Below are 12,755 nucleotides of genomic sequence, written 5' to 3'. Positions count from 1 at the left end.
TGTTCCTAACTTCCACCCATATTGACTCTAGAGAGAATTCTTCTACATTATCTACCCTTTCTGCAGCTGTAACAGTGCCCCTGACCAGTATCGCCACCCCTCCTCCTCTTCTCCCCCCCCTATCCTTTTTAAAACACTGAAAACCAGGAATATTCAATATCCATTCCTGCCCTGATGTCAGCCATGTCTCTGTGATAGCCACAATATCATAGTCCCATGTACTTATCCAAGCTCTCAGTTAATCTCCCTTATTCCTGATGCTTCTTGCATTTAAGTAAATGCATTTTAGCCCATCCATCTTGCTACTTTTGTAGCCTGTACTCTGCTTCTCCTTCCTCAAAGCCTCTCTCCCTGTCAGATCTAACTTTTGCCCATCCCCTTCTTCCTCTGACCTACTCCTCTGGTTCCCTTCCCCCTCACAATCTAGTTTAAACCCTCCTGAACCACCCCAGCAAACCTGGCTGCAAGGATATTGGCCCCCCCCTCAGGTTCAGGTGTAACCCATCCTTTCTGGACAGGTCCCACCTTCCCCAGAAGAGATCCCAATGATCCAAAAATCTAAAACCTTCCCTCCTGCACCAACTTCTCAGCCACACATTTATTTGCCATCTCCTCCTATTCCTACCTTCACTATCGCGTGGCACTGGCAGCAATCCCGAGATTGCTACCCTTGAGGTCCTGTTCTTCAGCCTTCTGCCTAGCTCCCTGAACTCACTTTTCAGGACCTCATCCCTCTTCCTACCTATGTCGTTGATACCAACATGTACCATGACTTATGGTTGTTCTCCCTCCCGCTCTAGAATCCTGTGGACCCGATCAGTGACATCCCGGACCCTGGCACCTGGGAGGCAACAAACCATCCGGGATTCATGCTCACTGCCACAGAACCTCCTGTCTGTTTCCCTGACTATCGAGTCCCCTATCACTACTGCCTCCTCCTTTCCTTTCTGAGCAGCAGGACCGGTCCTAGTGCCATAGACCTGGTTACTGCTGCTAGGCCCCGCCAGGTCACCTCCCTCAAAACTTCCAAAGCAGAAAACCTGTTACTGAGGGGAACAGCCTCCGGGGTCCTGTGCTCTATCTGCCTGTACATTTTCTTTTTCCTTTTCCCTCCCCTGACAGTCACCCTTCTATCTACTTCCTGGACTCCAGAATTACCTGCTCTAAGGGGAGTGACCGTCTCCTGAAGTACAGTTCCTGCCAAAGAGCATCATAATTCCCACAATTAAATATTTTCCCATATCGCTTGCTCCTATCCCTCTCCAAGGCTATGGTAAAGGTCAATAAGATATGGTCACTGTCTCCAAAATGCTCTCCCACCGAGAGATCTGAAATCTGATCAGGTTAATTGCCTAGTACCAGGTCCAGTATGGCCTCTCCTCTAGTTGGTCTGTCCACATACTGTGTCAGGAATCCTTCCTGGACACTCCAAAGAAACTCTGCCCCACCAAGGAGGTGCCAATCATATCAGGGAAGTTGAAATCACCCATGAAAATACCCCTGTTATTTTTGCACCTTTCCAAAATCTGCCTCTCAATCTGCTCCTCCGTGTCTCTGCTGCTGTTGGGGGGTCTGTAGAATACTCTCAATAGAGTGATCGCTCCCTTCCTGTTTCTGGCTTCCACCCACACGATCCCTCCAGGACATCCTCCCTTTCTACAGCTGTGATACTGTCCCTGAGCAGCAAATCCACTCCCCCACCTCTATTACCTCCGTCCCTGTCCCTTTTGAAACATCTAAACCCCAGAGTATCCAACACCCAATCCTGCCCTTGTGACAGCCTAGTCTCTGTAATGGCCACCATGTCATAGTTCCACATACTTACCCACGGTCTAAGTTCACCACCCTTGTTCCTGATTCTTCTTGCACTAGACACACTTCAGTCCATCCAACTGACCGCCATTTTTCCCTTTCAACTGCCTGTCCTTCCTCACAGTCTTTCTACACTCTGTATCCATGTACACTAAATGAACCAAGCTCTGACTTATCACTCGAGTTCCCATCCCCCTGCCAAACTAGTTTAAAGTTGGTGTTCATGTGAGACCAGCTCCCAGGCCAAGGATGGAGCCCAGTGTCCAGGCCCCAGAACTGGTAGGATAACAGGTGGGGGAACAGGTTCTCAGTGCTGGACTTCAGTGGCAGCCCCCACACTCCTCACCGTCACCACACAGCACAGGGCTTCAGATGGACTGGGATAAGGTCACCGCCTGCTCATGTTGTAGGTGAGGTGGGGGACAGAGGGTGTGTTGGGAGGTGGCGGAGGAGGGAGGGAAGTGGGAGAGGAGAGGAGGGATGAAGGGCATGTAAACCCTCCCCATTCTCTTCTACAGCTACAAATGGTACTGATCAAATGCTGCGACATCTCAAATGAGGTGAGGCCGATTGAGGTGGCAGAACCCTGGGTGGACTGCTTGCTGCAGGAATACTTCATGCAGGTAAGGAAAACCCCAATCAACCCTCCCCCCAGCCTAGTCAGTAATCCTGACCCTCTCAATTTGTCTCTCCCAGTCAATTCCCTGCCCCCATTTGACCCCCGACAAAATCTTTCTCCCTCGCTGTAAAGAATCCACCTCCCCCAAATCAGACTCATCCCAATCCTTTTCACCCTTAAATAATGCCCAACCAGTCAATCCAAATCAATGCCATTTTCCCAATCAATACCCTTCTTGGTAATTAATTGCCCCCCCAATCAATCTCCCTCCCTCTGAACAATTCCCCTCCCACTACTCCCTCACCTCCCCCAATGAATCCCCATTTCCCAATCAATGCTTTGCTCCAGTGTCACTCCCTCCAAATCAGTTCCACACCCCTGACCAACCCCATTTCCTCAATCAACCCACCTTCCCCCCAAGCCACCGTCTCCTGTACCATCCCTTGGCCATGACCTTACCAATGATCATCAGGCCACTGTTTCCCAGTCCAGATGAAGGGTCTCAACCTGAAATATCGACTATCCATTTCCCTCCACAGATACTCCCTGACACACTGATCTCCTCCAGCATCTTATTTGCAGCGGCCTGTGTCTCCAGTGAAGACAAAAGAGATCTGCAGATGCTGGAACTTGTGGGGCAAAGGGTGTAAGTTGACATTTTGGTTCGAGACCCTACATCAGGACTGAGAGGGAACTATCTGCGCCCACTTCATACTATCTTTCCTGCTCCTCTCAGACCCGGAATATTGACTTACACCTTTTGCCTCCACAGATGCTGCCTGACCTGCTGAGTTTTTCCAGCATTCTGTTTGTTGTTCCAGATTCCAGCATCTGCAAGTCTCTTTTGTCTTCACTGGAGAAAAGGGTATTGACTGGGGGGAGGTGGGTTGATTGAGAAAGTGGGGTTGGTCAGGGGTGTAGACTGATTTGGAGCAGGGGCATTGACTGGGAAATGGAGATTCATTGGAGGGGGTGGGGGCAAGGGAGTGTTTATCTCTGCCATCCTCTTCACCCACCTGGTTCTACCTGCCCACCATCCCCTCCCCTTCTGGTTCCAACGATTACCGACCAGCCTTTATCCCATCCCCTTCATACACCATATACTGGCAGTTCCTTCTCAGACCCGAAATGCAACATACACCCTTTGCCTCCACAGATGTTGTCTGACCCACCGAGTTCTACCAGTGTTCTGTTTGTTGTTCCATTTCTCCAATCACTCGCCCTCCCATCAATCCTTTCCCATACCAAGACCACCTCCCCAGACAACAATAGGATCCCCAATCAGATACCTTAATAATTCCCATTCCCCCAATCAATCCCCCTCCCCAATCAACTCCCCCCCCACAGCTAATGGTCGATTCAATATTCTTCGTCCAATCAATCTCTTCCCCAATCAATATCACTCAATTACTCTCCCCAAATCAAACTCCTTCCCCCAATCCATCCACTTCCACCAATCATCCATACCCCAATTCCACCTCCCCCCCCCCACCCCCCATACAGGACCCTCCCAATCCAATTTCACTGTAACCCGGTGCTTTGTCCCCTTGCAGAGTGATCGGGAGAAGGCAGAGGGTCTCCCTGTTGCACCCTTCATGGACAGGGACAAGGTGACCAAAGCCACAGCCCAGATCGGATTCATCAACTTTGTTCTGATCCCGTTGTTTGAGACGGTGATGAAAGTGAGTAAAAGGAGGGTGAGGCAATAGGTCATGTATGCCCTTTTGTGCACACACATGTACAACCACACACAAGAGCATGGGTCATAGGAAGAGCAGGAGGCCACTTAGTTCCTCATGCCAGCTCCCCCATTCAGCAAGATCATGGTTGACCTTCCACATCAGCAACACTTTCTTGTTCCTGAACCTACTTAGAGACAGAGGTCCAACAACTCTCGTTTAGACAAGTCCAAAGTCACCATTCTCTGGGTGAAGGTGTTTCATATCATTCTCAGTCCTAAATGGTTGATCTTTTATTTTGAGTCTGTGACTCCTGACTCTAGTGAGAGGAAGTATCCTCCCTTCATCTCCACTGTTAAGCCTGTAAGAACTTTGTACTTTACACTGAGATCACTGTACATTCCTCTCAACTTGAGAGCAAAGGCCCCATCTGCTTGTACAACAAACCTGTACTCCTTCTATAGCAAAGATATCCTTCCCTGGGGAAGGGAACAGACTGCACACAGTATTCCGGGTGCTGTCTCACCAGAGACCCATATAATGTCCCTACTTGTGCCCTCACACTTTGTAAAAGTTCAACATGCAGACTGCCTCCCCAGCTGGGTACAGCTCCAGGCAGGGGATAGAGGCAGACTGTGGTCGTTCACCCAAGGCCCAGTAGTCTCATTGAACCTCACCCAATATTTATAGCAGTTTATTGACAACCTATTTCTCGGCTCAGCTTTTTCCACAGATTGAAGATACCATGGTGCAACCACTGAGAGATTCGCGGAATCACTACGAGGAGCTCAAACAAATTGATGACACATTGAACGAGGTAACACATGGGAAACCTTCCTCTGGCATCTCAAGGCAACTGATGCACTCTCTGGCTTTTTACCTTTCTCCATCATCTTGTCACACTCAGCTAGTACAGGCGTCTTGGTCTTGAGCCTTCTGTACCTTAGTGATTCCAGTACTTGTCTAGTTACTGCTTGAATGTTGTAGGAATCTTTGCCTCCACCACCCCATCAGGGTTCCGCAGTTCCACATTCCAACCAACTTCTGGGTGAAAAAAAACCTCCTCAGAACCCTTTCAAACCTCTCCCTTCTTCCCTTCTATCCTTAAACCTTTGCCCTCTTTTGTTCAACCCCTGTACACGGCATGGTTAGTAAGTCTGCAGATCATACTAAAGTAGGTGGTGTTGTAGACAGTGAAGCAAGTTATCAAGAACTACAGGAGCACCTTGATCAAGTTGGTAAGTGGGCTGAGGATTGGTAAATGGGGTTCAATCCAGATAAATGTGGGGTGTTGCATTCCCAAAATGTGAAGTCAAACCAAGGAAGGAGTTACACAGTGAATAACGCCCTGGGGAGTGTTATGGAACGGAGGGACCTAGGAGTTCAAGTACACAGTTCACTGAAAGTGGTGGCACAGGTACACATGGTGGTGAAGAAGGCATCTGGGATGCCGGCCTTCATCAGTCAGAGCATTGAGTGTAGGAGTTGAGATGTTATATTGCAGTTGTACAAGATGTTGGTGAGGCCACGCTTGGAGCACTGTGTACGGTTTTGGTCACCCTGTTATAGGAAAGACTTGGTTAAACTGGAAAGAGTGCAGAGAAGATTTCCAAGAATATTGCCAGGACTCGAGGGCCTGAGTCACAGGGTGATGTTGGGCAGACTAGCCCTGACCACCTTCCCTTCCTTCCTCTGCCTTTCCTTAGGCTGTGGGGTGACCACCTCTAAAACGTGCCATCCACAAAACTTTCAGCCTCATGGATGCATGGTAGCACCCCCAGTCTGTGCTCAACTCCAAAACCCGGCACTCATGCCGGTCAATCCAGAGGCAGCTCCTGCAGATGTAGTCATCCAGGCCGCAAGGAGTGTCTCAGAATTCCCAGATGCCGTAAGCCCAATAACACTCGGGACTGGAGTCACCCGTTATACTTGTAATTTAGAAAGGGCCCCGCTAAATGCAATCCAATCTCCTCACTGTATATGAACTATAAAAAAGTGAAAATACTCATCAACCACCTACCTAGCACCAATGTCACACTAACCAAAGGCCAGTGTTGAGAAGATGCCACAAACCTCACCCACACTGTGGATCCTCCTCCTCCTCCCTTCAGAATTAGAATCAGGTTTATTATCACTGACATATGTCATGAAATTTGTTGTTTTGCGGCAGCAGTACAGTGCAAGACATAAAGACATAAAAATTACTATAGGTTACAAAAATAAATAAGTAGTGCAAAAGAGGAATAACAAGGCAGTGTTCATGGGTTCATGGACCATTCAGAAATCTGATGGCAGAGGGGAAGAAGCTGTTCCTGAACCATTGAGTGTGGGTCTTCAGGTTCCTGTACTTCCTCCCTGACGGTAGTAACAAGAAGAGGGCATGTTCCAGGTGGTAAGGGTCCTTAAATATGGATGCCACTTCTTTTGAGGCAGCTGAAGGCCTTCTGAAGATGTCCTCGATGGTGGCGAGGGTTGTGCCCGTGATGGAGCTGGCTGAGTCTACAGCCCTCTGCAGCCTTTTTTGATCCTGTGCATTGGAGCCTCCATACCAGGCGGTGATGCAACCAGTCAGAATGTTCTCCACTATACATCTGTCGAAATTTGCAAGAGTCTTTGGTGACAGACCAAATCTCCTCAAACTCCTAATGAAGTAGAGCCGCTGCTATGCCTTCTTCATGATTACATCAATGTGTTGGGCCCAGGACAGATCCTCTGAGATGTTGACGCCCAGGAACAGGAAGCTGCTCACCCCTTCCACTTCTGACCACTCAATGAGGACTGGTGTGTGTTCTCCTGACTTCCCCTTCCTGAAGTCCACAATCAGTTCCTTGGTCTTGCTGACATTGAGTGTGAGGTTATTGTTGTGACCCCACTCAACCAGTTGATCTATCTCACTCCTGTACACCGTCTCATCGCCATCTGAGATTCTGCCAATAGCAGTGACGTCATCGGCAAATTTACAGGTGGTGTTTGAGCTGTACCTAGCCACACAGTCATGAGTGTAGAGAGAGTTGAGCAGTGGGCTAATCCCTTTTAATCCACCCAAACATCTCTAGTCCAGGCAGCCAAAATTAATTGACCTCAACTGAACAAGCTACAGTACAAGGACCCACCCAAGGAACCTGATTTACCATCTCACCTGAAATACAAGCTTTAGCTAATAAACAATCAGCAAGATTTTAACTGTGAGAGTTACCAGATTTGACTAATAATTTAGGATAAACATTGAAATATTACACACTCACCCTCTCTCTGAGACTGCTGTTTTGAGAGAAACACTGAGAGACTTCACTGTGAGAAACCCACTGAATGTGGTGTTACCCTGTAGCCTGTAAAAACCTTCCTTCCATGATTTCATGCTTCCACCCCTCGAGAGGGTGCACACAGAGCAATTGTGTGGCTGAAGCTCGGTTTCCCAAGATCCCTCAGGGCACCTGACTCTCTAAATGGCATCCAATTCTGATTTCTGATGTGGTCGAGGTCCCCCATGGAGGATGCAGCCAGAGTCAAGAGATAAAAGGACAGTTGTCGGTGGGTAGTGCAACTATAGGGATGAAAGAGAAGGCAATTGTTGGAGGGGATTGAATGGTTCAGAAGCAGATGGTTGTGATCGAGTGAGTGGGAATAAATAATCTGATGGCAAAGATTTGAGGAGTATACAAACACTAGATGCTAATAGCAGGGGATTTAAATTACCTACAGAGATACAGTCAGCATAAAATATATAAAGGGCACAGAATTCCTCAAATACATTCAGAACAATCTTTAAACCGGTATGTAGCAAGCCCAGTTGAGAAGGTATGGAAGAACAGTTTTGTGGTGTGATCATGATTCTGTTAGATTTTAGGTAAAAACAGAAAATGCCAGAACAACTCAGCGGGTCAGGCGGTTAATGTTTCAAATACAAGTCCCTTCATCAGAACTGGGAAAGAGAGAAAAACAAGTTTGTTTTTGGTAGCAGAAGACAGCGAGATGGGTTGAATGAAGGAATGTCTCTGACGGGGTGAGATCAGGCAACCTAATGGGGCAGTTAAGGAGCCGTTAAAATCAGATTAAGTTTTTAGCCTGTGTAAAGGTTTGCTAACGGAAAAACTTGGGATATATCTAACAGCCTAGATTATTCAGATTTATTATCACTGACTTATATGATGTGAAATTTGTTGGTTTGCAGCAGCAGTACAGTGCAAAGACATAAAATTACTATAAAACGTAAAAATAAATAAATAGTGCAATAAAAAGGTAGTGACCGCAACTCCCTGACCTTTAGCGTAGCCATGGACAAGGATAGGAGCAGATGATATGGGAAAGTATATAATTGGGAGAGGGCTAGTTATGATGGTATTAGGCAGCAACTTGGGAGCATAAATTGGAAACAGATGTTCTCAGGGAAATGCACAGCAGAAATCTGGAGGCTGTTTAGGGAACACTTGCATGAGGTTCTAGAAAGGTTTTCCCACTGAGACAGGGAAAGGACAGTAGGGTGAAGGAACCACAGTTGACAAGAGAGGTGGAACATTTAATCAAGATGAAGAAGGAAGCATATTTAAGGTTTAGGAAGCAAAAATCAGACAGGGCTCTTGAGAGTTATATGGCAGCCGGAAAGGAGCTTAAGAAGGGACTTGAGAGAGCTAGAAGGGGACATGAGAAAGCCTTGGCAAGTAGGATTAAGAAAAACCCCAAGGTGTTCTACACATACATGAAGAACAGGAGGATGACTAGAGTAAGAGTAGGGCTGGTCAGGGATAAACATGTGCCTGGAGGCAGAGGAGGTAGGGGAGGTCCTTAATGAATACTTTGCTTCAGTGTTCAGTAAGGAGAAGGACTTAGATGAATGTGAGATCAGTGTAGAACAGGCTAATGTGCTGGAGCATGTTGAAGTTAAGAAAGAGGTAGTATTGGAGCTTCTAAAAAATATTAGGATAGATAAGTAGCCAGGGCCATACAGGATATACCCCAGGTTACCACGGAGCGCAAGGGAAGAGATTGCTGGTGCATTGACGATGATCTTTGTGTCCTCCCTAGTAACAGGAGTGGTACCAGAGGATTGGAGGATGGCAAATCTTGTTCCCTTGTACAAGAAAGGTAATAGGGATAATCCCGGGAATTATAGACCCATGAGTCTTACTTCAGCGGTGGGCAAGCTATTGGAAAGGATTCTTAGGGACAGGATTTACAAGCATTTGGAGAAGCATAGTCTTATGTTGGAGAGTCGGCATGGCTGTGTGAGGGAGAGGTCATGCCTCACGAGCCAAATTGAGTTTTTCGAGGAGGTGACAAGACAAATTTGTGAAGATAGAGTGGTGGATGTGGTGTATATGGGTTTTAGTAAGGCATTTGACAAGGTTCCCCATGGTAGAGTCATCCAGAAAGTCATGAGGCATGGGGTCCATGGAGACTTGGCTGCATGCATTCGAATTGGTTTGCCCACAGAAAGCAGAGAGCGGTGGTAGACAGAGAGTATTCTGCCTGGAAGTCGGCGACCAGTGGTGTTCTGCGGGGATCTGTTCTGGGACCCCTGCTCTTTGTGATTTTTATAAATGATTTGGATGAACATAGAACATCACAGCACGATAGAGGCCCTTCGGCCCACAATGTTGTGCCAACTTTTAAACCTCGCCTAAGACTATCTTACCCCTTCCTCCTACATATCCCTCTATTTTAAATTCCTCCATATGCTTACCTAGTAATCTCTTGAATTTGACCAATGTACCTGCATCCACCACCGCCCCAGGCAGCGCATTCCATGCACCAACCACTCTCTGGGTAAAAAAACCTTCCTCTGATATCTCCCTTGAACTTCCCACCCATTACTTTAAAACCATGCCCTCTTGTATTGAGCATTGGTGCCCTGGGAAGGAGGTGCTGGCTGTCTACTCTATCTATTCCTCTTAATATTTTGTACACCTCTATCATGTCTCCTCTCATCCTCCTTCTCTCCAAAGAGTAAAGCCCTAGCTCCCTTAGTCTCTCTTCATTATGCATACTCTCTAAACCGGGCAGCATCCTGGTAAATCTCCTCTGCACCCTTTCCAACGCTTCTACATCCTTCCTGTAATAAGGTGACCAGAACTGGATACATTACTCTAAGTGTGGTCTAATCAGAGTTTTATAGAGCTGCATCATTACCTTGTGGCTCTTAAACTCGATCCCACGACTTATGAAAGCTAACATCCCATGAGCTTTCTTAACTACCCTACCCACCTGTGAGGCAAATTTCAGGAATCTGTGAATATGGACCCCCAGATCCCACTGCTCCTCCACACTACCCAGAATCCTGCCATTAACTTTGTACTCTGCCTTGGAGTTTGTCTTTCCAAAGTGTACCACATCACACTTCTCCTGATTGAACTCCATCTGCCATTTCTCAGCCCAGCTCTGCATCCTATCAATGAGCAAGTGGAGGGGTTGGTTAGTAAGTTTGCAGATGACACAAAAGTTGGAGGTGTTGTGGATTGTGTAGTAGGTTGTCATATGTTACAACAGAATATAGGCAGGATGCAAAATTGGGTGAGGTGGCGGATGGAATCTGGAAAAGTGTGAAGTGATACACTTTGGAAGATCGAACTTGAAGGCAGAGTACAAGGTTAATGGCAGGATTCATAGCAGTGTGGAGGAACAGAGGGATCTTGGGGTCCAAGTCCATAGATCCCTCAAGGTTGCCACGCAAGTTGATAGAATGGTTAAGAAGGTGTATGGTGTGCTGGCCTTCATTAGTCAGGGGATTGAATTCAAGAGCCATGAGGTAATGTTGCAGCTCTGTAAAACTCTGGTTAGACCAAGAGTATTGTGTCCTGGTTGCCTCATTATAGGAAGGATGTGGAAGCTTTAGAGTGGATGCAGAGGAGATTTACCAGGATGCTGCCTGCATTAGAGAACATGTCTTATGAGGATAGGTTGAGCGAGCTAGGGCTTTTCTCTTTGAGTGACAGAGAATGAGAGGTGACTTGACAGAGGTATATAAGATTATGAGAGGCATAGATAGAGTGGACAGCCAGCACCTTTCCCCAGGGCGGCAATAGCCAATACCTGAGAATATCCGCTTAAGGTCAGAGGAAGATAGTTCAGGGGAGATGTCAGAGGTACTTTTCTTTTCCCCCACACGTAGAGTGGTGGATGCCTGGAATGCACTGCTGGGGGTGGTGGTAGAGGCTGATATAATAGGGACATTTAAGAGACTCAGATAGGGACATGGATGTAAGAAAAATGGAGGGTTATGGACTGTGTAGGAGGGAACAGTTAGATTGCTTAAGGAATAGGTTTATGTAAGTCAACACAACATCATGGGCCGAAGGCCCTATGCTGTGTTGTAATGTTCTATGTTCTAAATAAAGGAATAACAAGGTAGTGTTCCTGATGGTGGTAACAAGAAGAGAGAGCGTCCCGGATAATGAGGGTCCTTAGTGATGGATGCCACCTTCTTGAGGCACCGCGTCTTGAAGATGTCCTCAATGGTGGCATGGGTTGTGCCGGAAAAGAGCTGACTGAGTCTGCAACCCTCTGCAGCCTCTTGAATATCCTGTGCCTACAGGCTCCATACCAGGCTGTGATGCAACCAGTCAGAATGCTCTTCACTGTACATCTATAGAAATCTGTGTAGAAATTTATTCCAATCTTAACTGCTCCTCAACTGTGACTCAGTTTCCTCTCTCTCTCTTTTTGTTCTCTCCACCCTCCCCCTTCGCTGCAGCTTAAAGCATTAGGGTTAGGCATTGTTAGGGTTAGACATTGTTACGGTTCAGTCAAGGTTAGGCATTGTTAGGGTTAGTGTTAGACTTAAAGCATTGTTTTCTAACTTTTCTCAGTTCTGACGAAAGATCATTGACCTGTTAACACAGATCCTTTGTCCACAACTGAGTGTTTCAACATTTTCTGTTTTTGTTTCAGATTTCCAGCATTGCAGGTTTTGCTTTCCAATTATCATGTGGCAGCATCTTTTGAACAGTTGGTTAAGGATTGTCACAACCTGGATTAATCCCACAGGATTTTACACTTCCTGAATTGTTTAATTTTCAGGTGCAAAAGAAGAAGAATGAATCCTTAACCCTGGGAAATAAAAAGAAGTGAAATTGCTCTTGAGGTGAGTAGGAAACTGTGGGAATCTGGGACCTGGGCCAGGTTTTCCATGAGCACAAGGAGCAATTCCCCTCAGCATCTGATAGTCCTGATGTAATGGTGTTTCCAGTGGGGAATGTCATGGAGTCAAAGAGTTGTTCAGTACAGGACCAGACCCTTCGGCCCACGATGCCCATGCAAGCATCATGCATCTGGGGTTGGTCTTATGTTTGGAGTGCCAGATGTGGGGACCCTGGGAGACTACCAAACTCCCCAATAACTACATCTGCACAGAATGCACCGAGATGAGGCTCCTCAAGGAACGGGTTGAGAGTCTGGAGCAGCAGCTCGATGACCTTCGGCTGATTAGGGAGAGCGAGTAGGAAATAGACAGGAGTTATAAAGAGTTTGTCCAGTACCTCTGTGGTGGTCCCCCTCGAAAATCGGTATCTCATTTTAGATTCCGTAGGAGAGGATGACCTGACAGAGGAAGACCTCGGCACCATGCCTGGTACTGTGGTCCAGAGGGGAAAGAGAAATGCAGTGGTGATTGGGGATTCTATAGTAAGGGGTACAGATAACAGATTCTGCGA

The 12,755-nt window shown here is 47.0% G+C and overlaps 1 protein-coding gene across 1 annotated transcript in view; it reads left to right on the top strand.

The window, feature by feature from the left end:
• pde9aa (phosphodiesterase 9aa) overlaps nt 1-12,174 on the top strand; it is a 170,378-nt gene extending 158,204 nt beyond the window's left edge. The window contains exons 16-19 of the mRNA XM_052014506.1: nt 2,331-2,435; nt 3,985-4,113; nt 4,832-4,927; nt 12,124-12,174. Of these exons, the coding sequence (XP_051870466.1) occupies nt 2,331-2,435; nt 3,985-4,113; nt 4,832-4,927; nt 12,124-12,174 (381 nt within the window). The remainder of the gene's footprint in view (nt 1-2,330; nt 2,436-3,984; nt 4,114-4,831; nt 4,928-12,123) is intronic.
• Nucleotides 12,175-12,755: the final 581 nt, after the last annotated feature.

The sequence above is a fragment of the Pristis pectinata genome, chromosome 4, assembly GCF_009764475.1.
Source record: "Pristis pectinata isolate sPriPec2 chromosome 4, sPriPec2.1.pri, whole genome shotgun sequence".
NCBI lineage: Eukaryota > Metazoa > Chordata > Chondrichthyes > Rhinopristiformes > Pristidae > Pristis > Pristis pectinata.
This window is presented reverse-complemented; position numbering and strand designations above follow the sequence as displayed.